The sequence below is a fragment of the Ascaphus truei genome, chromosome 10 (assembly GCF_040206685.1).
Source record: "Ascaphus truei isolate aAscTru1 chromosome 10, aAscTru1.hap1, whole genome shotgun sequence".
NCBI classification, from domain to species: domain Eukaryota; kingdom Metazoa; phylum Chordata; class Amphibia; order Anura; family Ascaphidae; genus Ascaphus; species Ascaphus truei.
This window is the reverse complement of record NC_134492.1, coordinates 2,378,207-2,405,367: the sequence shown is the minus strand read 5'-3', so window position 1 is coordinate 2,405,367 and position 27,161 is coordinate 2,378,207. Positions and strand designations below refer to the sequence as shown.

Below are 27,161 nucleotides of genomic sequence, written 5' to 3'. Positions count from 1 at the left end.
TAAAATGAACGTGCTCGTAGCGCACACTTTAAAAAAATTTTTTTATTTACTTTCTAATTTAGACCAAGCATTAAGATCAATAAGCCATATGTGCATTTACGTCACCTAATTGTTATGCCATTCAATGGGTAAACTGCAGGCAAGAATTCTGGGTAGTGACATGCAAATGAGTACATTGAGCATGTCATTTTTAGCTTATGTATTTTTACATAGACTCAGACCTTTTGCTTGCTATATTTCACAGCTTGTACTAGTAATATTACTAACTTTATTTCATCTAGCACGTTTCTCCCAATGGGACTCAAAGCGCTTCCCAATTATAGTATAGTGCGCAGTATACCGGAATATTGCACATGCAGGCCCTGCCCCGTGGAGCTTACAATCTGTTTTTGGTGCCTGAGGCACAGGGAGATAGTGACTTGCCCAAGGTCACAAGGAGGTGACAGCAGGATTTGAACCCGGCTCCCCTGCTTCACACTCAGTGTCATTGTTATCGGAGTCTGTGCCTTTACTCACTGAGCTGCTTCAGCTTAGGACAAGGAAGTACAGATTTGGCTCTGCTCTCCAAGGTGGCAGTTATGTCCTTTCTGATCTCCCCTGTTTGGGTGCTGATTCTGTAATGTGAAGATATGGGTTGCAAAAGCGGCACCATAAAATGTCATTTAGGCCTCAAAGTCTGGTATAAAAGTGGCATAAGAAACCCCACAGAACAGCCTCCTTTATGGGGTTTGTAGAGATGAGAGTTCGTATTCTTGGAATCCGACAATATGAACCGCAGCATTGTGCTACATTTTGCTCATATTGCTGATGATTGTGGTTTTGGATTCCAAAAATCTCTCATATGTAGCAGTTCCACTGCTCTGAATTAACCATATCATTTTAAAGTGTCCGGAACGGTCCTAATCTGGACACTACCATGTTTAGTTCTGGGGGTCCCGGTTGCCAAGATAATTGGGCTGCTGCCAGGTCAACTGTTGAGGCTTCCTATTGGTCAGTGATGAACATTTGCTCATGAGATGGGTGCAAATAAATGTCCCACCTTTCAATATATATCAAATAGTCCCCGGTCCGGCTCTTTTCTCCATTTATTCAGAGACAATAGAAAAGATTTTTCCCAGCACCATGTCAGTTTGTTACATCATTAACGCATATAGAATTTAGTTGGTGCAGAATCATAAGCTTGGTGTTTCTTAGCTTGGGCGGTAAATGATTCTGAATTCTATAAATCCAAATGCAATGTTTATAGATTTGAGCAATACCTGTTTCTCTCACTGTCAGCGAAAATGTTCTTCGTCAATAATTAACATTAGAACAGCTTCTTCATTTACTTTGATTTTCAAAGAACCGCTTTGTTCTGTCACACGGTAACTATAGTTAATCTTATACCAAACCATGTTCCAGCCCTCACTGACTAAAAGGAAAAAAGGTCAAACGGTGTATGCCAAAATAGAAAATGTAATGCACGCACAAGATATGAATACACTTAGAGAGATGTCACACAAGCAGGTTATATGAACATAGACCCTAAGTATAGGTGGAATTGGGAAAATCACATGGGGATAGAGTGAGACGGTGGATGGGGTGTGGGGGGGAAAAACACGGGGGGAGGGTAATTAGGTGGACAACATTTTGGGGTGAAGACCCTTCCTCAGGCCCAAACTGACCACAAGGTATTCTCCTATACCCTATGTCTCCAACTAAACAAATGCAAACCCCTCTTTATTGTATTGTCTTTCTAAGAATTTAACCTTTGATTCCAAACTCTTGCAACTCGGCAGACATTAAACATTCAAGGTTTAAAACATTTATACACCTGCCTGTCTTCAGCTAATTTTTGCACAGCAGCTAATCATTTCCCAATATAATTTCTAACTTAATACTAAATTACTTATTTTAACTGGTGTGTGTGTGTGTATTGTATGTCTTTATTTATATAGCGCCATTAATGTACATGGCGCTTCACAGTAGTAATACATGTGGTAATCAAATAAATAACAGATACTATTAATAACAGATCATGGAAATAAGTGCTTTAGCCATAAAAGTAACATTAAGGAAGAGGAGTCCCTGCCCCGAGGAGCTTACAGTCTAATTGGTAGGTAGGGAGAACGTACAGAGACAGTAGGAGGGAGTTCTCGTAAGTGCGTCTGCAGGGGGCCAAGCTTTATGTATCCTGTGTTCAGAATATCCACAGTGCTATTCATATGCTTCTTTAAGCAAGTGTGTCTTAAGGTGGGTCTTAAAGGTGGATAGAGAGGGTGCTAGTCGGGTACTGAGGGGAAGGGCATTCCAGAGGTATGGGGCAGTCAGTGGAAAAAGTTTAAGGTGGGAGAGGGCTTTAGATACAAAGGGGTAGAAAGAAGACATCCTTGAGAAGAACGCAAGAGTCTGGATGGTGCATAACGAGAAATTGGGGCTGAGATGTAAGGAGGGGCAGAAGAGTGTAAAGCTTTAAAAGTGAGGAGAAGAATGGAGTGTGAGATGTGGGATTTGATCGGAAGCCAGGAGAGGGATTTCATGAGGGGAGACGCTAAAACGGATCTAGGAAAGAGTAGCGTGATTCTGGCAGCAGCATTTAGGATAGATTGTAGGGGAGACAGGTGAGAGGCAGGAAGGCCGGACAGCAGGAGGTTACAGTAATCAAGACGGGAGAGAATGAGGACCTGAGTCAGAGTTTTAGCAGTCGAGCAGCAGAGGAAAGGGCGTATCTTAGTTATATTGCGGAGGAAAAAGCGACAGGTTTTAGAAATGTTTTGAATGTGAGGGGCGAATGTGAGAGGAGTCGAGTGTGACCCCTAGGCAGCATGCTTGGGCTACTGGTTGAATGATCGTAGTTCCAGTAATGTGGAAGGAGGTACTAGGGCCAGGTTTGGGAGGAAGTATGAGGAGCTCTGTTTTTGCCATGTTGAGTTTAAGGCGGCGGAGGGACATCCAGGATGATATAGCAGAGAGACATTCAGAAACTTTGGTTTGTACAGCAGGTGTAAGGTCGGGTGTTGAAAAGTATATTTGTGTCGTCAGCATAGAGGTGATAATTAAACCCAAAAGTGTGTGTGTGTTAGCATAATTAATATTTAGGCTTGAAATCATCTTCAAGTGACTGCGTCCAGGATTGATTATTATAGAAGGGACATTGGTAACTACTGTTATGTTATCTCGGGAACTACGGGGCCCTGAATCTGAAAGCAGCCCCGTTCAGGGAACACCCCAGCCCCCTTCCAATGGCAAATATTTATAAAAAATAAATAACTGTTTTTGGAGATTGTTGCTTTCATTATTTTTGACAGTCATCCATGTGAAAGCAGTGAGAGATGTCAATTAGAACAAATTAGCAGACCTGACAAGTATTTGGAGAAAAAAATTGTTTTAATGTGAACTTCGCCATTGGAGTTTTATTACAGGTTGTGATGCAATTTAATGCACCAAGAAGAGTTCTTCATGGGTGAAATGATGGTGTACCCTTCCCCTTTTTATCGGCGTCGTGCTACTTTCAACCACTGGTTTTATATAAATGTCCTTTGAGCATGTACCTGCTGTTCTTCTGGTAGTGTACTGTGAACCTCACACACCTTTTTACAATATATCAAGATATTCTTAATGCTGTATTTCTGACACAAAGTAAAAGACTTAAGTTAAAAAAAATTGCAGCTACAGTATCTCTTTTGTAGAAATAAAAGTTAATTTTCTCAGTATCTATTTGGAATATATGCCTAACATATAGGGAATGGGAGCTGAGCAGCGCTGTGGAGTGTTCTGGGCAAGTGGTTTAATTTTCCTTTGCATTATTTATTTGTAACTCCTGGCTCCATCAGAGGTGCCAAGGGTCCTGTTGGCTCATATGAAGCTGACTGCTGCGTTTTTAGTTGAAAGATAGTTTGCTTTTATTGGAAGTTGAAGACATGGGCGCGTCTGCTTAATGAAAGTTCCACCAAGACTAAGAATGGCTCAATACAATTCTGCAGCCCGACCCATGTAAAGAGATTTTTTTTTTTTAAAACCCCCACCTATAAGGCTCCGCTTATAGTGCCGACATCACGGCAAATCAAATGTATTGCCGCCGTCGCGTTCGCTTATAGTAGAAGCTGGAAGTCACGTCAATTTGATTTTTCCAGCGACTGCAGCGTGACATAAGCCTTAGGCTGCGTCCATGGTTTGGATGACCACGCGGACACGTCCGCACGCTGCGCGATCAGACTGCCTCAAGGCAGTGATCGCGTCCAAGCGGCGTGCATGCGGAGGCAGGAGGGGGGCGCGCAATGTTCGAGAAATCAGTTAAATTGAGGGCGAACCAGCTCCGTGATGTCACTGGGAACGCCCCCCACGGCCCGAGTACTATGGCCAGTGAAAGCGCCCGCTTTCCCTCGGCGCGTCTCCGCGCGGCTGCACTCTGGACGCAGCCTTATACACAGAGATCTCTTGATGCATTAAGTTCTATCTACTGTATGATCACATCACAGCGCTTCTGTGCTCAGAGGAAGGTGTTAATGTTGGTGTTTGTAATGGATTAATAAAACAGACATTAAAAGATTAGCAAAATGAGCCTTCACGTGCACTGATCTTAGCTAGGAGTCTCTGCTTCAGGAAATATGTATCTGTGATTTAGAAATGGGTGGACATGTCTGAATCTGGACTTTCTTGCCCCAATCCATTAAATGAAATATGTAGCCTGATTCCTATTACGGCTGAACGCATTCGTCAACATTTTTCAATGGGTCTCGGTCACAGACACACACACAGACACACACACACAGACACAGACACACACACACAGACACACACACACAGACACACACACACAGACACACACACACACACACAGACACACACACACAGACACACACACACAGACACACACACACAGACACACACACACAGACACACACACACAGACACACACAGAGACACAGACACACACAGACAGACAGACACAGACAGACAGACAGACACAGACAGACAGACAGACACAAACACACACAGACACACAGACACACAGACACACAGACGTTCACTCACTCACACTCACACACATTCACACACACCCCTTTACTGCAAACCCCATTCTGGTGAGGGGAGAGGCTGTGCGGGGAATTGGGGGAGGGAGATGAGGACTCTAGCCTTTAACTTGAGCCTGCACCCCTATTGTTTGCTCCTCCCATAATAAGGCCGTTGGTGGATTTGGATTCTGAATCCGTGGAACGGTTTTTCAGGGATAGAAGAAAATAAAAGAAACTGCTTTGTTGAGTCGTATCTGCTGCTGAAAGGATCTGGTCAATGAGCCTCGGATTCCAGCAAAAGGTTCGCCCATCTCTCTGTGATGCCCCATCAACGTTTAGAAGTAGAATATGGGGAACATTGAACAGATTGCATCAATACCAGAACCCGACTTGATAAATGGCAAATGAAATGGCGTTATCGGTATCTAACTCCAAGTGTCTTTATCTACCTATCCAATAAAGCCATATCACAAGTGTTAGAGTGGCGATGAGGGGCTTTTTACCACCGCGACATGTAAGCATTGTTATGGTGTATGCAAATGGTACATTACTTATTTACGTGTCATGATAATATCATGCTATAGTAAGTATTTTAATCAATCTGGTACTTCAGGGGTTAATGTAGGTTAAAAATTGTGTTAAAAATACAAGAACTGTTTTTTTATGGTTGTGTAAGACTGAGGTTTCGAGTCGACATCTGTGTTGGCAGAGATGGGATTAAAATGTCTTAATCTGGGGGGTTTCACTGATGGCCCCTGAAAGTGAACTACATGTATATTTTAGAAGGCTGTAGACGAGACAAGATCATGGGCTGTCTGCCTCAAAGAAATCCTTACTATACTGAGACATCCCCTGTGCATCAGAGAGGTGACGTACAGGTCACCACTGTGTTTCAGGGCTATATTAAATATAAGATATAATTGGGCTGACACCAATGTGCAAGAATAACTAATACATATTTGTAACCGTTGCAATGAGATGAATCAAAGGATGCCAAACACTTGATTAGGAGGTGCCTACTCTAGTTATCTGTTTCTCCGGCACAAATAGACGCTAGGCTGTTGTATTGGATGCAGGCGTGTTTCTGTCAAGTACACACATGCCATTTTCACTGATGCATCCAAGTATTATCAAAACAAAGTTAGGAAGCCTTTTATATATTGAGTCAACTTTTTTTTATTTATTTTTTTTAAACGGTCATGAGGGCTGATTTATGAAAGGGGTGACCTTTTATTTGTGCTTCAATACAGAAGGTCTGGGCATAAAAGTTTGCATTTGAGTAGAAAAATCAGATTTCAACTAAGGGGGGAAAGATCTGATCAATGTTAGACGATAACGTAAGTTAAATTCTGTGTTTATCCTTTTACTTTAAGAAACTTGTCTGCATTTATTGTAATCGATTTCTGTAATCTAAGCATTATTTTATAAAAGACATGCTTTAATAAGTAATGCTTTGGGCTCTGATTGAACTGTGCACACTTTGTAGGGAGTAAATTACCCTTTCCAGCACATTTTGCTGAACCAGATTTTTGTGTCCAGTGCATAGTCTTTCTTAATAAAACAGGAACCATTAGACCCTGGCAAAAAAGACATATTTTGGTGGCGTAAGGTTAAATATTAACTAATTTGCCGTACCTTGCCAAGGAGAAAGGCGATTTGGCTAGTTTAGCCGTGTGTATTAACCCAGGTTGCATATATGTTGTGTGCTGTCTGTGACGAATGGTATATAGGGACGGATTGCGGGGAGATATTACTGTATTCATTTTGGGGACCTTTTCGGAATGTGAAAAGTGGGCCAGCTAGAGAGCTGGGTATTAACATGTCCCAGCTCCCCCCCCCCCCCCCCCCTAGCGGCCGCAGAACCCCTGAGGGTCGCTCGTGGAACCGCACTGCTAACTGAAAATCAGTACTCTAAGCATTGCAAACTGCAATAATAACTGTGTGAAGATTCAAATGCATGTTTTCCCACCTCTTTTAACTGAAAGCGATTTGTATAATCTGGGCTATATTTAGTCATTCCAACATTTTATTTGCACAGATTTGAAAGTCTAATTGGATTATTAAATAGTTTCAAAGCTTTTACCCTAAGGCCACACTTATTATTGGACAACATATTTTGGTTCTGACGTCTGTAAGTAACCGTTGTGCTTCGTAACTAGGTTATTTGAACTGTAATAGATCTGTAATTAAATCTCACATCTTTAATGTATTACTGTTTGTGTCACACATTTGGTCCGCTTCTTTCTGTGTTCCACGTTAGTGAATACTCTGACTCAAAACATGAAGTGAGACTTAGAACTAAAGTGTGTGTGTGTGTGTCTGCAGCATAACACAATCGTTAAGTATTTAATTATATGCAATAAAACAAGACTACGGCAGTTAGATTACCCATATACAGACTGAATTAATTGTATAGACGATCAGATAACACCATCTGTATTGTCATTTAACCTCTGAAATGCAGAGTAAATTAGGGTCTTCCATTTACTTTAATGCTGGATGTGGGGTTAAAATCGATCATTAATTTCCTGACCTCGCAAAGATATTTTGCAGCACTGTTCTTCCAGACATGTTTTGTTACTATCAACGTGTGTGTGTGTGTGTGTGTGTGTCACCTCGCCAAGCGTGGTCCGCTCAGCGCTAGCGGGGATGCAGCCTTATAAAGGCGTCTGTTTGGCTTTCGGGGCAGCATGATTCAGTTATACCACAAAATATACAGTAATTACTAAATAACAAACTATCAGGGATAATTCCTAGTCCATAACTAATCATGTAACATTGTGCTTTCCTGCTGCTACTGTTGACAATACCTTAACTGCTATTATCATACAGAACTCTTTACACGGCGAAGCACAGGCGTTTAGTTGCAGGAAGTGATATGTTTTTGCTTTGATCATTTCCTTTGAAATACTGTATTTAGCTCCCACATGTGATTACAGAGCTGTGCGTAATAGGCCACTTCCTCAAAACGAAACCGCTATATAGCACACCCTTAAATAATAAGTTATAATGGGTAAAAAGGGACAAAAACCCTCCCCTATATAGCACACAGCAAATGAAAATATAATTTGTGAGCACAGTCACATGTCTCAGACAGGTCTGCAAGCCTGCTTGTCACCATTATCTCCCAGCATACAGTGCTTCCACTGCAGCAAAGGATTCTGGGAAATGACATGCAAATGAACAGTGTCACCTTTTTGCTTCAATTCCATTTTGATATGGATTCCTACAAGCGTGTGCCTGCCGCATTAAACAACTTTTCAGCACCGCCTGCGTTAAAGAAGTACATAGCCAGGAAACAGACTCACTGACGGTTGTTTTGATCTTTTGGGTCTCATCAGTGTGAGGCCGGTTATACTGGCGTTGCAATGTGTCGCTGTATATACCACAAACATGCATAGCTTTTAAGAGCCCTATAAATTGTCCTAGTAATTTTAAATAAGGTACCTTTTGGCTGGGACTCCATAAACCCCCATATGGTTATCGCAGCGGGATCCTGCATTATTTACCATTGACTTGAATTGCGTTAATGTGGAATAATGGTGCGATAACCGTTATCAGAGCTTGCTGAATCTCCCCCTTTAAGGCTTGACACCGGTAAAATGGTTGAGTGTTCTCGAGGAGATTCAGTATGTGACGGTAGCAACAATATTCACAAAGAAGAGACCTGTGAGGTTTTGGGAGCTCTGCACACTATTTCACCTATGAAGAAAGCCCTTGTTAGTCTACTATAAGATATCACAAATGACAAATCTACACTTTAATAAGACCAAACGGCTATTGAAACTTTCCGCTACAACATCGCTAGCTGGAAGTGCACCGTGTCCCTGCGCACAGTACGTGTGTGTTTCAAATGTGACATTGCAAACCAAGAAGTGGAGGTAAAAGCTCTGTATACTGTTGCATGTTTTGAAGAGCTTTCTCTTACCAGCCAATATAAAAATGTACTGTAACCCAGTTTGCGCACCTCTGTAACCTATGATGGATACCACCAATTTGACAGTAGTTACTCTGGTGTCACGAAGTGAAAGATGGAGTGTTAGATGGTTTATCACATTGGTTTGGACAAGTCAGAGATGTTTCTTCCTGTAAATCTCAGAGATACGTTTTGTAGTACGCGCGCATGCAGAATGTATTTTATATAATTAAACAATAAAGGAGGCTCAAGTCGCCTAAGAACAGTGCATGAAATCCTTTCAGAGGTTTTAATATGGCAATATCTGAGTACGTCCCTCCATATGCCTGGGTACTTTATTTTTACAGCAGATTTCAGCAGGAGCCAAGCAAATGTGTTTAACGCAGGGCTTTAAAATTGAATTTTAATTTGCTACACGCCTCTCCTATTAAACCATCAAAAATGCAGGTATTGAAGTTGTTAAATAAAGGCAAAAAAAGGATAATCTCCAGAGCACAGCAGTCATTACATGTATAACTCTATGTGCTACTTGATCTCCTGGATTACTGTGCATTGCCTGTTTGTCCATTAATCTAATAATTAAAGTGTCTTTTAATAATTAGAAAATATATATATATTTTCTGTGTCTTTAATAAAAGTTTTCTCAATCCAGTGGGAGCCAATTGAAGATGGGTGTGTCAGGGAGATCTTTTAAATTCTGATCGGTGTATACAGAGATGACTTAATAAAATAAAGGTGACATTCAGAAGCGTGTACACAATATAGGCAGTATTCCCTGCCTGCTTTTGTTTCACCATGTATTCGGACTAACATTTTCAAATGAACTGGGGAATCATGGAAATTGGGAAAGCTGATTTCTAATTTGCATAATTTTGTATGCGGTTCTAATTATAGATGTTCGTTAAATGACATAACTTCCAGTGTCTAAGAGCTTTCTATGCCCTCATCTCCCCTGTCACGTACGGCACACCTATACACTTCTCTCCTTCGCAATGGTCCCTTAAATTAACAATATCTTCCCTCCCTCCGTCCCCATATACCATATGTCATGAACGGCACACAAGTGAGCACGTGATTTAGATATGCAACCAGGGTTAAAACACACGATTACTCCTAGCCAACTCGCCTTTCCCCTTGCTCAATTGCAATCATAACTATACACTTCCGCCATCCAAGAAGTTATGCAAAATATGTAAATTAATATCTGCCAGGTTCTCGAGTCCGTGTTTGTTATAGAAAAAACTATGCACTTCACACACACACACACACCTGGTGTAACAAAATATGTCCAAATGTCTCTCCAGAGCGTCTCACCGTTCATTCAGAGCCCAAAGCATTACTTACTAAATAATTGTTTAATAAATATAAAAATACAGTGCTTCAGATTATAGAAAAAGATAATTACAAGAACATGTAAATGCAGAACAGTTTGTGGAAATAACAGTATAAAACATAAATCTCTATACAAGATTTTACCATATGTCAGGGTTTTCCCCAGAGAAGTCACTGGCGTAGAAATATGAGACACTGTCTTGGGGGACGGGGGGAGGGGCTTATTGAATGAGTGCAAAAGGGAGTGGAGGAGTGAGGGGGTAAGTAATAAAGAGAAGGGTGGGGAGAGAGGTGCGAATGAGCGATGATTCATAAATAACTTTGTATTTTGTTCCAGTTTTTTACTTTAAAAATATGCATAGGAGCCAATCTGTAACTTCTCTCGCTGACGATTCCCTTGGGAAGCTGCATAAACTCTCAAGTGATGTCTTAATGTTGGGTTTAAAATAATAATAATTGTAAGGGATTCGATTACTACAGCAGCAATCTTAATTAGAATTATTGGCACAGACTGTAATTAGAATCTGTGATGCGATAATGTTCGCTATATGTTATAATAATGCTGAACAGCTTTTGTCCTAGTTTTACCTCCAGGGGAATTGGTAGTAATTAGTAGTAATAAAGCTCAATGGAACCTTCTTTAATTGGAAAAACATTACATGAATTCTAAAGACAATAGGGATGATGGATCAAGGTGAAAAAGTGAGTCTTTGCCACAAAAGACCATTTACCCGTCTGTGAATCCAGCTATTTTGTGCCAATTTTGACTCCATTTAGCACCTCAAGCTTCGGTGATCAAATGGGGTAGTATTTAAATAACATTAGACGAATTACTTGACACAGTAGAATTTCCCATGGCCTTCCTATGAGCTAGTGAAAGCGTTTTTGGCTCACGTCATCCTCTTGTGTATATTTCACTTCATGTGTGGTATTTCATTGAACAACTAAAACATTTGTTCAGATTTTACAAGTCGAGCTCAAATGTTAATTTTCTTTTGGAGCAGAACCACCAAACCACCACCGAGGTGGGCTGACCCATTGTGTGCTGGTGTGAATGTGAATAGTGTTTGCTTGGTGCAATATAACGGGTATGTCTTTCTCGTGGAGTGGCAGACACGCCAGGATAATTTCCCAGTGTGAATGAGTTATGTGACCTGAGGGAAACAGTATAAAACCATTGGGTTCCTTTTTTTGGGCTACGCTTTTCGTGCATTACAGTAATCCCGGCTTAGAACAAGAGGATTACTACAGTTACGCTGATCACAAAAAGCTCTCTAGGATTTTCTCTGCAATGTGTAGCTTTATCCTAATTAGTCTCTATTAGACTGCAGGGGTTATGGTCCCAGAACTCCTGGGGGGGGGGGGGAGGGGGAGGGAGGAGAGGGAAAAAAAGTGTCTCTACTTGTTTGTTTGCGGTAACGGGCTGGTAACAAAGGTGCAGTGCCTCAGCCCCTTTGTATGCCAGGGGGGTAGGTGTTAAAGGGTTGCCCGTGACTAGCTTGCCACTTGGGCTACTAGAGGGTCATTAATATCTGTATGTTTTTAGTTAGGATATTTATTTGTAGGGTGTTTTTGTATGTTAACCCCTTTGATGCCGGGAGGCATTTCTTTCCTGTGCATTGGTAGCCTCAGGCATCAAAGGGGTTAATTTATTTCTGCCATAGTGTTTATAATAGTATTACGTAACCCTATGGCAGAACAGCTATCCCCTGCTGATTCGCTAGCTGTAATTAACGCTTATTTGTATGTATGTATATCTTTATACAGCACCATTAATGTACATAGCGCTTCACAGCAGTAATACACGTGACAATCCTATAAATAACAAATACAAATAACACATAAAGGGGAGAAGTGCTTCAGACATAAAAGTAGCATTTAGGAAAAGGAGTCCCTGCTCCGAAGAGCTTACAATCTAATTGGTTGGTAGGACGGACGTACAGAGACAGTAGGAGGGTGTTCTGGTAAGTGCGTTTGCCGGGGGCCAAGGTTTATGTATGAGGTGTTAATTATCAGCCATTGAGCTACTCGTATGCTTCCTTAAGCAGGTGTGTTTTAAGGTGGGTCTTAAAGGTTGATAGAGAGGGTGCTAATTTATTATTTATGCTGTGTTAACGTTTCATTTATCGGTTGAGTTAATAACTGCAAAGCTAATGCAATTTTAATATCACACCCAGTAAATTGAACAATTGTTGGTGAATAGGACGATTATTTTCGTTAAACAGCACACTTTTCTTTACTGGGTATTTCTATTAACGCTACTTCTACCTTTTACAGCAGAGTGCCACGGCCTCAGCACGTCCCACATCCTGTGATAGCTACTTGTGCAGGCCACGGATGCTGGAAGTGTAGGAAGCCGGCCGGCCGGTCACTGCATGGGAGGATCCTGTATAGGTTAATGGCGCTTGGTAAATCACCGGCCAATGTGTTTCCAGCTCCTCCAGCACCAAGTGTTCCACGCCTGACCGTAACGGTGGCAATGGTTCCACTTCCATATACCTAAGCGTTTCGGAATATTTTATGTAGACTGGCTGATTTCCCCAAACTCTTATTCACTTTCTCTATGCTATTAATATTATAGTTCAATACGCTCCAGTTTTCTATTCTAAAGAATCTCAATGTAAAGTGGCCACATTAAACTCATTAATAGTATTTATATAACAAATACAAACCGGCGTGTCTCAGTGCAATAAATGCAAATATAAGGTAATATGAAACCTTATTACAGAAGTCCGATCTGGAACATCCAGATCCACTTGAATAATCCACAGAGAAGTTTCCTCGGGACATGTGGGATTAAACACAAGGGACAAATCAGTGTGTACTGCGGCATACACAACAAACCGCTAAGAGTTATCTATTTTGAATTTATGTTCCTTTTCCTACCCTGAAAATCTGAGAGACATTTTCAATTAACACTTCTATATAAATTGTGCTCAGAATGTTGCATTGGAAGACAGAGCATTTCGTGCTATTACCGTTCAGCGGGTAAGGCTGTGTTTATTTCTCGCTGATTAACACAATCCGCGTGTCTCCATCTTCCTCGCAAAACGCTCTTTGAATGTAGTTCTAATTTGAGACTTGTCATTGTTACTGGATTTAAAGTCTCAGTCTGCGCGGCCCTCTTTTGGGAGGTTGTTATATATTATCTGAACAAAGGGTTCATGGAGGTCAGTGGGCTGCCGATCGGTCCCAGGGGACCCCCAGATCAGGTAATGTAACCCCCCTCCCCCCAGGAATTAATGCCCAAGGAAGCTGCAATCTGCTGAGCCGTCACTTTATTTTATTCACCTTCTTTAAGATCTCCCCATTCCAGCTGGGCAGGGTGCTGCCGTATGGGTGCTGCAGTATGGGTGCTGCCATATGGGAGCTGTCGTATCGGACACTTCTATTGCCTTCTGACTTGTTTTGGGAGAGGTGTTGTGCAACCACCGTGCTCTAGCAATAGGGGGTGATATAAATCAGGGGTAGCCACGTGTGTGCAGCAAAGAATTGGTTTGTGTCCGCTGTTTCAGTCCCCAGCTTGAATATACAAACACGCACACTCACACTTTGGCACCATCACAATTTAATGAATAACCGACAATCAGGGACACTAAAGCACAGAAAGTCATGTGACGGTGTCCCAATCGGCACTATCCCAGCTGAATGAATAACCCCCTTTCTATTAGGCCTGGGACCCGGTGCGCCCGGCGGCGCGGGCGGCTGCACGGGCTTTCCCCACCAGCAGGGGAACCCTCCCGAGCCGGTCCCGGTCCCCCCTGGCTGCACAGCTCACTACACGCTGTGACGCGTCAGCTGCTACGGGATACAAGAGAATTGTGATACCTAGCGTTGACGCGTCACGTGGTGTGGCTGTGAGCCAATGGGGAGGGGAGGCTTCGGGAGGAGGAGAGGCTTCGGGGAGCGGGGAGGAGTGTGGAGGGAAAGCAGCGTGAGTGCCTGTGTGTGTGTGTATGTGTGTGTCCGAGTGCCTGTCTGTGTTTGTGTATGTGTGCCCCTGAGTGCCTGCCTATGTGTGTGTGTGTGTGTGTGTGTGTGTGTGTGTGTGTGTGCCAGCCCGAGCCCGTGGAGGGAGGGAGGGGGGGGAGAGTAGCGGGTCCCTCCGCTCAAGCCACGCCCCCCCTCCTGCTCAAGCCTCCCACTCTCTACAGACCGCATATCGCAGTATGTGTCTGTCAGCGCCCCGCCTGTCTGCAGTGCGGGAGCACTGACGGAGGGAGCGGGGCCTTAGGTTATAAAGCTTCACTAAAGAAGCAGATTCCAAGTGTCTCACAGGAAAGACCTTTGTGCAAGGAACTGACCCATGGAATCTGCTTCCTTATCCTTAGGCAAACATTTGGTTTATTTATTGTACTTGGAAATTACGTTTTCTTCCTCGATGCTTTATTTATTTATTTATAAAATGTTTTACCAGGAAGTAATACATTGAGAGTTACCTCTCGTTTTCAGGTCTGTCCTGGGCACAGAGTTAAGACAAATAATACATGTTTACAAATACTGTTACATAAATGAACAGGGTATACATTATATACAAGACATTGCATGCACAGTTAAAGATAATATATATTATGGGCGTATGTAACAGTTACAGAACAGATTAAAATGTGAGACCGCCTTAGATTTGAAAGAACTTAAACTGGTGGCGGATGTGAGAGTCTCTGGTAGGTTGTTCCAGTTTTGGGGTGCACGGTAAGAGAAAGAGGAACGGCCGGATACTTTGTTGAGCCTTGGGACCATGAACAGTCTTTTGGAGTCTGATCTCAGATGATAAGTGCTGCATGTGGTAGGGGTGAGGAGCTTGTTCAGATATATGGGTAGCTTGCCCAAAAGTATTTGAAGGCAAGACAGGAAAGATGAACTTTGCGCCTAGACTCAAGTGATGACCAATCTAGTTCTTTGAGCATTTTGCAGTGTTGTATGTTGTAGTTGCATTGGAGAACAAAACGGCATATTGAATTGTAGAGGGTGTCAAGTTTGCTAAGGTGGGGTTGGGGTGCTGAGCCGTATACTATGTCTCCATAGTTGATAATTGGCATTAGCATCTGCTGTGCGATACGCTTTCTGACCAGCAGACTTATGGAGGATTTGTTCCTGTAAAGTACACCTAGTTTGGCATAGGTTTTGGTTGTCAGGGTATCAGTGTGCATCCCGAATGTTAAGTGGGAGTCAAATCATATGCCCAGGTATTTAAAACTAGTAACAGGAGTTAGGGTGGTGTTAGCGTTGGTTCTGATCTGGAGCTTAGTCACTGGAAGCTTAAAAAATTTGTCTTGGTCCCTAATACCATTGTTACAGTCTTGTCAGTGTTTAAAAACAGTTTGTTTTTGGAAATCCAGCTTTCGAGTCTCAAGGTTAGACTAAAGTATGTGTTGAAGGTCAGAGAGGCTATGGCTGTGTGCATATAGGATTGTGTCATCTGCATACATGTGTATTGAGGCTTCCTTACAAGCTGTGGAAAGATCATTGATGAACATTGAGAAGAGTAGGGGCCCCAGAACAGAGCCTTGCGGGAAACCACAGGTGAAATCCAGGGGGTTGGAGTTAGAGCCTGAGATGGACACATGTTGGAATCTAACTGATGGGTAGGACTGAAACAAGTTTAAAGCATGCTTCCCTATTCCAGAGCACTGGAGTTTGTTAAGCATGATAGCATGATCAACAGTATCAAAAGCCGTTGCAAAATCTAGGAATATTGCACCAGTGAGTTGTCCCCGTTCCATCCCACACTGGGTCTCATTGCAAACTTTTAGCAAGGTTGTTATGGTGGAGTGTTTGGGGGCAAAAGCCATATTGGAATTGGCTAAGGAAATTTGTCTTGGTATAGTAATTGCTTCATTGGGAGTGGACACATTTTCCCATGACTTTGGATAGTATTGGGTTGGGAGAAGAGAGATTGGCCTGTATTTTGAGACAGTGTTTTTGTCCCCACTTTTGAAGATTGGGACAACTCTGGCAGTTTTCCAGATCTTAGGGATATGGCCTGCAGATAGGATAGAGTTGACTATGGAAGCAATTGGTTTGGCAATGGCTGGGGCACCAAGTGTTAGGAACTTAGATTGCAGTAAGTCAGGTCCATATTAGTTGCTTAGTTTTAATTTGAGGAGCGCTTGTGTAATCTCCTCTTCGGATACTGGGCCAAATTTGAAAATTGTGGGCAGTGTTGGGAGGGGGTGGGACTGTAGGGATACTCTCAGAATGAGATTCATGTTTGGGGTTTGTGCTGCGGTTCGCTAATAAGTTAGTAGCACATCCCACAAAGTAGTCATTGAATGCATTTGCAATGTCAGTGGGGTTTGTCAGAGTAATATCCCCTTAGTGATATTACTTGGTTGTTGATGGTTAGGAGGCTGGAATATATTGTTGATAACCTTCCAGAAGTTAGCTGGGTTTGATGTGTTCTGGTGGAGATTGTCAGAGTAATATTGTGCTTTTGCTTGTCTTGTTTGCCTTGTGCACATGTCCCGCAGGCATCTGTAGTGATTGAGATCCTTGGTATAGTTTGCTTCAGTTGGATGTTTTTGCTTCAGTTGGATGTTTCCTCGGCTCCCAGCCCAACATGTGTACGTTACGGGGACAGGACGGCACTTTGTGTGATCTTGCATGGATTTAAACCTTTTAAACAGGTCACGGACTGGTTAATGTTGATCTTCTTATTATTGTATTATAATTCAGTGCAATGTAATCTACCTTTTGCAAAAGGATCTGTTAATGATTATGCAACATAAATGTACGTAGGACAAATTGCACCCTTTCTGTTGGATGGTATGTCAGAAAGATTGGCCGTACTTTTTTTTTAATTAACGGAAGACACACCTCGTTTTTTCACATTGCAGAACAGTGAGTGTATTATTGGCGTTGGAACAATGCTGCTTTTGTTCACAAAGTTGACAAATCCATTGACATTTTGGATCTGCTCACAATGAAATAGGACTCGTACCATATACGGCCCTGGCCTTCTACCCGTAACTACCCCGTTACATTATTTCAGTGGTATTTTCAGTGATATAAAACACAGCCTGTTTTTGCAGCCTTTATCTGAAAGCAATGATGGCAGTTCAATTCTGTGCGGTTTTGTAAATGTTTATGGAAACGGCTACAAATATGATTTTCACTATTTAATTGCCACGAACAGAGGAAAGTGGGGGCTTAGGTGAGCATAACATCTAACTAGGAAATATCAAGTGTGTTTTCACAATTACTTTATGCAATGCAACCACAGTAACTTTTAAATCTTAATATATAAAATCGAATGGTTAGTGCTATCTGCGGTGAATCTGATTGGTCCTAAGCCTCTGGCCAATCAGATTGGTGGGTCTGACGTCACCCAACTGCCACTCTCTTCCCCCTCGGCGCCACACACACACACACACACACACCTCTCCCTCCCGGCGCTCATCTCTCCCTCCCGGCGCTCATCTCTCCCTCCCGGCGCTCATCTCTCCCTCCCGGCGCTCATCTCTCCCTCCCGGCGCTCATCTCTCCCTCCCGGCGCTCATCTCTCCCTCCCGGCGCTCATCTCTCCCTCCCGGCGCTCATCTCTCCCTCCCGGCGCTCATCTCTCCCTCCCGGCGCTCATCTCTCCCTCCCGGCGCTCATCTCTCCCTCCCGGCGCTCATCTCTCCCTCCCGGCGCTCATCTCTCCCTCCCGGCGCTCATCTCTCCCTCCCGGCGCTCATCTCTCCCTCCCGGCGCTCATCTCTCCCTCCCGGCGCTCATCTCTCCCTCCCGGCGCTCATCTCTCCCTCCCGGCGCTCATCTCTCCCTCCCGGCGCTCATCTCTCCCTCCCGGCGCTCATCTCTCCCTCCCGGCGCTCATCTCTCCCTCCCGGCGCTCATCTCTCCCTCCCGGCGCTCATCTCTCCCTCCCGGCGCTCATCTCTCCCTCCCGGCGCTCACCTCTCCCTCCCGGTGCTCCGCTCACCTCTCCCTCCCTCCCGGTGCTCCGCTCACCTCTCCCTCCCTCCCGGTGCTCCGCTCTCCTCTCCCTCCCGGTGCTCCGCTCACCTCTCCCTCCCGGTGCTCCGCTCACCTCTCCCTCCCGGCGCTCCGCTCACCTCTCCCTCCCCGGCGCTCCGCTCACCTCTCCCGGTGCTCCGCTCACCTCTCCCTCCCGGCGCTCCGCTCACCTCTCCCTCCCGGCGCTCCGCTCACCTCTTGCTCCCTCCTGGCGCTCCGCTCACCTCTCCCTCCCGGCGCTCCGCTCACCTCTCCCTCCCTCCCGGCGCTCCGCTCACTTCTCCATCCCTCCCGGCGCTCCGCTCACCTCTCCCTCCCTCCCGGCGCTCCGCTCATCTCCCTCCCCGGCGGGGGAACAGGCAGTGGCCAGGCAGGCTGCATCTGCTTCGCGGCGCTTAAGATGGCGGCGCCCGGAAGGACCCCCTTCCTCCCTCGCGGCGCCGAGTGAGAATATGGCGGTGCCCGGAAGTAGAGGTAGGTGTCGCATGTGTGTCGCTCTAGGTGACGTGTGTGTCACTGTGTGTGGGACACTGTGTGTGTGTGTCGCCCCCCCTGCCTTTCACGCCCCCGCCCCCCCTGCCTTTCACGCCGCCCCCCCCTGCCTTTCACGCCCCCGCCCCCCTTGCCTTTCACGCCCCCCTGCCTTTCACGCCCCTGCCCCCCCCTGCCTTTCACGCCGCCCCCCTGCCTTTCACGCCCCCGCCCCCCTGCCTTTCACGCCCCCCCAACCTGCCTTTCACGCCCCCCCCTGCCTTTCACGCCCCCCCCTCCCTGCCTCCGGGCAACGCCGGGTATATCAGCTAGTACCTAATAAATACCTGCTCCAGAGAGAGTTTCTTACCTAAAGCAGGGCTGCACAATCTTTTTTTTTTTTTTTTTTCCTCTCTGCCCCCCCCTGCCTGCTCGCCCCTCCACTCCCCTTCTCCCCCCCCCCCCCCCCCCCAACCTTGTCTCCGGCATTTCTGACGTCATGTGACCCTGATGCCACATTGCCATGGCGACGTGTTGCCAGAAGCCGCTGGAAACACGGTAAAGGAATTTAGAGGCCTCGCATGTGCTCCCCCGGCATTTAATTTAAATGCTTTGGGGAAGAGCGCTGGGCCTCTAAGCGCCGCCCCCCCCAAAAAAAATCTTGTGCCCCCCAGTTCGCGCACCCCTGACCTAAAGCACAAAGAACAAGAGTTGTAAGCAGCTGACTCTAGAATGGGGGCAACTAACACCAGGGGGCTTCCATACTTAGGAGGCGACATTCATAAATTGCTGACATTTCATTTGCAGCACAACTAGCTTAACAGAATCATTTTAAAAAGAAACCGCACCCAGTATCACCACAACCACATGTGGTTTTTTTAAGATTAAACTTGTGACATTCGCAGTGTCGTATACAGTGGTTATTGTGATACCTATTCTGTACTCTGTACGCATGCACACTGTCGCATACAATGGTTACTGTGATACCTTTTCTGTACTCTGTTCGCATGCACACTGTCGCATACAATGGTTACTGTGATACCTATTCTGTACTCTGTACGCATGCACACTGTCGCATACAATGGTTACTGTGATACCTATTCTGTACTCTGTACGCATGCACACTGTCGTATAGTGGTTACTGTGATACCTATTCTGTACTCTGTACGCATGCACACTGTCGTATAGTGGTTATTGTGATACCTATTCTGTACTCTGTACGCATGCACACTGTCGTATAGTGGTTATTGTGATACCTATTCTGTACTCTGTACGCATGCACACTGTCGTATAGTGGTTATTGTGATACCTATTCTGTACTCTGTACGCATGCACACTGTCGTATAGTGGTTATTGTGATACCTATTCTGTACTCTGTACGCATGCACACTGTCGTATAGTGGTTATTGTGATACCTATTCTGTACTCTGTACGCATGCACACTGTCGCATACAGTGGGTTCCACTGCACGTGTGGCCACATTTTCCCTTCATTAGATTATAAAACGTGCCTTATAGCTTAGCAGGCTTGGTAAATGTCCCAGAGCATGGAGGGAGGGGGGTTAAACCTATTTCCTCCTTTAACCAAGATGTCAAATTCTCTAGTTTCTTAACAAGTATGTAGGGAAAGTTTCAGTTCTCCCTGAGTTTATTTTAGGATCAGTTCATATGGTCTGAGTGATGCATCATTCCAGTAAAACTCAGAACTCTCTGACAAAGCGCAATTGTAGCGTGAAACGCATTAGGCCTGGGACATAGTAATTGGAAGCTCGCTGAGCCGCGCTCCTGCTCTGCCTCCCCTGCTGAAAATTGGGCTTTTTTCTGTCCTTGCAGCTGAGGCAGTGAGCGCGCTCTGGGGGCGAGGCGGAGCGGAGGAGTGTCGGGAGGCAGGGCTAGTCCCCCGCACCCATCCAATGGGAGCGGTCACGTGACCGCTCCTCCGCTTCCCCGAGCGGCAAATTTCAAACTTCCCTGTCTGTTCCAAGTTTCTCAGCCTCCGCACGCATCAGCGCGCATGCGGAGGGGGAAACTATAGCCGCGCTGATGACAGATGCTGTGTGCTGGGTGATAATGGTGAAAGGCGGGGTTGCAGACCTGTCTAAGACATGCACATGAGCATACAGTAATATTTCCATTTGCTATATGCTTTGCTGTGGAGGGTTTTTGTCACTTTTTTTTTTACCCACCATAACTTAACTAAGTATGGTAAACCCTATCCCTTGCTTCATTTTTGCCTAGCCAGAACTATTGGTTAACTGAGGAAGAAGTTTATAGACGACTTGATAAAATTAAAGTAAGGCACCTGGCCCTGATGGCATACATCCAAGAGTTGTTAAGGAGTTAAGTTCAGTAATAGCCAAATCATTACATTTGTATGTATATCTTTATTTATATAGCGCCATTAATGTACATAGCGCTTCACAGCAGTAATACACGTGACAATCATATAAATAACAAATAATACAAATAACACATAAAGGGAAGAAGCGCTTCAGACAAAAGTAATATTTAGGAAAAGGAGTCCCTTTAATATTTAAAGCTGCAGTTCAGTCTTTTTTTTTTTTTTTTTTTTTACATTTATTTTTTTACTTCAATAGTTTTATGTGTGCAATCTCTAATTACCTAAAGAACAGTATAGCTGCAGCTCAATTCGTTTTCCATGTATTGATAGGTCGAAATTTGGTGACATATTAAAAGCTGGCATTTGTTTATAATCTGCTTGACTGGCAGTGGAAGCTCATGAATATTCATGAGCACTGCTGCATTGACAAGTGCTAGAGGGAGGGCAGGGCTGACAAAGGGGTGTGCCAGAGCTTGTGACAGGACAAGAAGGGGCAGTGCCTTAGCAAATGGCTGTTAAAATAGAATACAAGAAAATTGGTCTTTCAAAGTTGTTTTTTTAAAAACAGAAAATGCTAAAAGTATTTTTTCTTACTACAGAACTGATTTATTAAAAAAAACACACATGCAGGATATTGACTGAACTGCAGCTTTAAGGACTCCATTTCCACAGACTCAGTACCACAGATTGGTGTAAAACAGACTTGGTGCCTATATTTAAAAAGGGAGCTAGATCACTACCGGGGAATTTCAGATCTGTAAGCCTGTCATAAATAGTGGTGATTGAAGGTTTAATATGGGATAATATTCAGGGATCACTAATGGGAAAACCAAAATTATTACTAATAGTCAGCATGGATTTATGAAGGATAGGTCGTACTAAACTAACTTTATTTGTTTCTTTGAGGAGGTAACTAAGACTTTAGATCAGGGTAATGCAGTTGATGTGGTCTAGTTAGATTTTGCAAAGGCTTTTGATACGGTTCCACACAAGGTTGGTGTATAAAATAAAGCAAATTGAACTCAGTAAAAATATTTGCATCTGGATTGAAAACTGATGGATAGACAAACAGAGGGTTGTCATAAATGGAACTTTTTCAGGTTGGGCTAAAGTTGTGAGTGGCTTACCTCAAGGATCAGTGTCCCCTGCTTTTTAACTTGTTTATTAATGACCTTGAGTTTGGCATAGAGAGCAAAGTCTCCATCTTTGCTGATGACATTAAATTGTGTAAGGTAGTAGAATCAGAGCAGGATGTAATTTCTCTCCAGAAGGACTTGGAGAGACTGGAAACGTGGGCAGGTAAATGGCAGATGAGGTTTAAAAAACAGAATAAACAGGCAATTTACAAATTAAATGGGTATAAATTAGGAGAATCCTTGAAGGATTTAGGAGTGCTTGTAGAAAGCAGGCTTAGCAATAGTGCCCAAAGTCATGCAGTAGCTGCAAAGACAAACAAGATCTTATCTTGCATTAAACTGCAATGGATGGAAGGGAAGGGAACATAATTATGCCCCTTTACAAAGCATTGGTAAGACCGCACCTTGAGTATGGAGTACAATTTTGGGCACCACTCCTAAGAAAAGACATTATGGAACTAGAGAGAGTGCAGAGAAGAGCCGCCAAAATAATAAAGGGGATGGACAATCTAATTTGAGAGGCTAACTAAATTAGATTTATTTACATTAGAAAAGAGGCGTCTAAAAGGGGATATGATAACTATATACAAATATATTTGGGGACAATACAAGGAACTTTCAAAAGAACTATTCATCCCAAGGGAAGTACAAAGGACTCGGGGCCATCCCTTAAGATTTGAGGAAAGGAGATCTCACCAACAACAAAGGAAATGGTTCTTTACAGTAAGGGCAGTTACAATGTGGAATTCATTACCCATGGAGACTGTGATGGCAGATACAATAGATATCTTCAAAAAAAGGTTGGACATTCTTTTTAGAAAGGAAAGGTATACAGGGATATACCAAATAAGTAAACATGGGAAGGATGTTGATCCAGGGAGTAACCTGGTTGCCATTATTTGGGGTCAGAAAGGAATTTATTATTCCCCTTATGAGATATCACTGGATGATATGTCACTGGGGTTTTTTTGTTTGCCTTCCTCTGGATCAATATACTGCAAGTACGGATATAGCATAAAGTATCTGTCGTCTAAATTTAGCATAGGTTGAACTTGATGGACGCAAGTCCCCCCCCCCCCCCCCCTTCACCTCCATCTACTATGTAATTATGTAAATAACCATATTGCTTCTAAAACAGTGTTCCTTCTACACCGGTTTCCATCTTTTTTTGATGACCAATAGGTTTGTTCATTATATATGTAATATAGTATTTACATGGCTTTGTAAACCTCGTGCCTCTATTAATTTCTGCCCTGTTACCCAGCAGATACCAAAATGTAAGATTCTCCATTCCCTAATGTTTTCAGTCGGTAATAGAAGAGAAACACTGATGGTGGTTCTCTTTGTAGCTACAATGTGGGCATATCGATGTATACACAGGTTCTGATGTAACTTGCATTATTTACCTGCCTGTAAGATAACTATTCTTTTTTTTTTTCTTTCTTTTTTTAGGAATGTTCACCCTTTCAGAAGTTGCATCACTTAATGACATACAGCCTACATATCGTATTCTGAAGCCATGGTGGGATGTATTTATGGATTACTTGGCTGCTGTTATGCTGATGGTTGCCATCTTTGCTGGCACCATGCAGCTCACCAAAGATCAGGTTGTTTGCTTACCAGTGTTGGAATCGGCTGTAATTTCAAAGAATCCAACAATCACATCAAGAGACAACAATCCACATGTTTCTTCAAAACTTGAAGAGACTACCACTCAAGGCAAAGAAAAGTGGCAAATGACTTTGTCTGCTATAACTCCAGAGTTTCCAGAAACACCTTTCACAAGTGCAACGGATTCACAGATTAATCCCAGTACTTCCCCAGAAAAACAGTTTAAGAAAGAGGAAAGAGATCCTGGAGGGAGAAAAACAAATCTGGATTATCAGCAGTACGTATTCATCAACCAAATGTGCTATCATGTGGCACTCCCATGGTACTCCAAATATTTCCCTTACCTTGCCCTTATCCATACAATCATTCTAATGGTGAGCAGCAACTTCTGGTTCAAATATCCAAAGACTTGCTCAAAAATTGAACATTTTGTGTCTATTCTTGGGAAATGCTTTGAATCTCCATGGACGACAAAAGCACTATCTGAGACCGCATGCGAAGACTCTGAGGAGAATAAGCAGAGGATAACGGGTGCACAGGCTTTCCGTAAGCACCTCTCCAACAGTAGTGAGGAAGGAAGCCATAGTCCTAGTACTCCAATGATACACAAGTCTGGGCTGAGGTTTTCAGCAGACAGGCCTGTGGTGGAGGTGCCGGGGATGACTATTTTAGATAAAAAGGATGGGGAACAGGCCAAAGCCCTTTTTGAGAAGGTTAGAAAATTCCGTACCCATATAGAAGACAGTGACTTCATTTATAAACTCTATGTTGTCCAAACCGTTATCAAGACGGTAAAGTTTATTTTCATTCTCTGCTACACCTTAACATTTGTAACTGCAATAAGCTTCAAACATGTCTGCAAACCAAACGTGGAGCATCTTACCGGCTATCGGGAATTTGAATGCACACATAACATGGCGTTTATGCTAAAGAAGCTTCTTATCAGCTATATTGCTCTAATTTGTGTTTATGGTCTTGTCTGCTTGTATACTTTGTTTTGGCTATTTAGAAGACCACTAAAAGAATATTCCTTTGAAAAAGTCAGAGAGGAGAGCAGTTTCAGTGACATTCCGGATGTAAAAAATGATTTTGCGTTCCTTCTACACATGGTAGATCAGTACGATCAGTTATACTCCAAACGGTTTGGCGTTTTCTTGTCCGAGGTTAGTGAAAACAAATTGCGTGCAATTAGTTTGAATCACGAATGGACATTTGAAAAACTCAGACAGCATCTCGCTCGGAATGCGCAGGATAAGCAGGAGCTGCACCTGTTCATGCTTTCTGGAGTTCCTGATGCTGTTTTTGAGCTAACTGATCTAGAAGTCCTAAGACTTGAACTGATTCCTGAAGCTAAAATTTCAGCTAAGATTTCTCAAGTTACCACACTTCAAGAACTCCATCTCTACCACTGCCCAGCAAAAGTTGAGCATACGGCCTTCAGCTTCCTAAGAGACAATTTAAAGTGCCTTCATGTGAAATTCACGGACGTGGCTGAAATTCCTGCCTGGGTCTATTTGCTGAGAAATCTGCGTGAACTTTACTTAATGGGAAATTTGAACTCTGAAAACAATAAGATGATTGGACTCGAGTCTCTGAGAGAATTGCGACACTTAAAGATTCTCTATATGAAGAGCAATTTGACCAAAATCCCATCTAACATCACAGACGTGGCACCGCATCTAACAAAACTAGTCATCCACAATGATGGCACCAAACTTGTTGTACTAAACAGCCTTAAGAAAATGATGAATGTAGCAGAGTTGGAACTCCACAACTGCGAACTGGAGCGAATCCCACATGCTATATTCAGCCTCTCCAACCTACAGGAACTGGATTTGAAATCAAATAGCATACGTACAATAGAAGAAGTCATCAGTTTTCAACACTTAAAAAGACTGACTTGTTTAAAGTTGTGGCACAATAAAATCGTGAACATTCCCCAATCCATCTCCCAAGTAAAGAATCTGGAGTCACTTTATTTATCCAACAACAAACTTGAGTCCCTTCCTGCAGCTCTGTTCCACTTACAGAAACTTAGATGCTTAGATGTTGGCTACAACTGCATCTCTGCAATTCCTCTTGAAGTTGGATTGCTTCAAAATCTTCAGCACCTGTTTATTACTGGGAATAAAGTGGATATCTTGCCAAATACTTTATTCAAATGCATTAAATTAAGAACTTTGTGCTTGGGACAAAACTGTATCATTTCCATCTCTGAAAAGATTGGGCATCTACTGCAGCTGACACATCTGGAGCTAAAGGGAAACTGTTTAGACCGCTTGCCATCCCAAATCATTCAGTGTCGCCTTCTGAAGAAAAGTGGACTGATTGTGGAAGATCATCTATTTGATGCTTTACCTTCTGAAGTGAAGGAAGCATTGAATCAAGATACAAATACCCCATTTGCTAATGGAATATAGATCTAGATCAGTGTTTTTCAGCCTGGGTTCCCCGGGCATTCCTAAAGAGTTTGGTACTATTTTCAGGTCATTTGAAAACTGTACCAAACACAGAAGCATTTACAATGCATCTGATCTCGGACGTGCTGAGAGGGGGTTGGGGTTCCTTACAATGCATCTGATCTCAGACTTGCTATGGGAGACGGTTGGGGTTCTGCAGAATTTAACTAAAGGGTTCTGTTAAAAAAAAAAAAAAACATTGCACATCACTGATCTAGAGAACAAAACCATCCGGATTTCAAAATGTTATGTGAACACCTTTTGGAGATAATGTGAAATGGGGCCAAAAATACATTGCGTCCCCTGCCCCCTAAATTGGAAGACACACACACACACACGTATTTAAGGTAGGTGCTTATCCCATAGGAAAGGATATGTAACAAAATTCCTTACCAGGCAGACCAGGAGATCCAAAACCACACAGCAAGAAAAGAGACAGCACTCGTAGAAAAGTCCAAAAGGTGTATTTAAACAGGCACAATCAACCGACGCTTCGGTCCTAACAATAGGACCCCTCTCAAGGGAGTGCTCATCACTCAAGCACTCCCTTGAGAGAGGTACTGTTGTTAGGACCGAAGCGTCGGTTGATTGTGCCTGTTTAAATACACCTTTTGGACTTTACTATGAATGCTGTCTTTTCTTGCTTTATGGTTCTGGATCTCCTGGTCTGCCTGGTAAGGAATTTTGATATATATAGATATATAGATATCTATATATATATATATATATAGATATCTATATATCTATATCATTTCTCAGTGTAAGCACGGCATCCTTTCTTTGTAATTGTCACATTTCTCTTTTTTTCTGAATCATATCATGTTGAATACCCCAAAAAGATCCAAATAAAACTTATTCGTTCATTTATAAAATATATAAAAAATTATAAAAAGATTTTTTTTTCTTTGGCCCGCGAAAATGTGTAGAATATACAATGTGTCCG

At 43.3% G+C, this 27,161-nt stretch overlaps 1 protein-coding gene across 3 annotated transcripts in view; it reads left to right on the top strand.

Annotated features, from left to right (window-relative positions):
* Positions 1-26,462, top strand: part of LRRC8D (leucine rich repeat containing 8 VRAC subunit D) — a 41,380-nt gene extending 14,918 nt beyond the window's left edge. For all 3 annotated transcript variants that reach the window (XM_075615572.1, XM_075615574.1, XM_075615575.1), the window contains exon 2: positions 23,601-26,462. In XM_075615572.1, the coding sequence (XP_075471687.1) occupies positions 23,603-26,179 (2,577 nt within the window). In that variant the 5' untranslated portion in view covers positions 23,601-23,602 and the 3' untranslated portion in view covers positions 26,180-26,462. The remainder of the gene's footprint in view (positions 1-23,600) is intronic.
* The last annotated feature ends 699 nt before the right edge of the window (positions 26,463-27,161 follow it).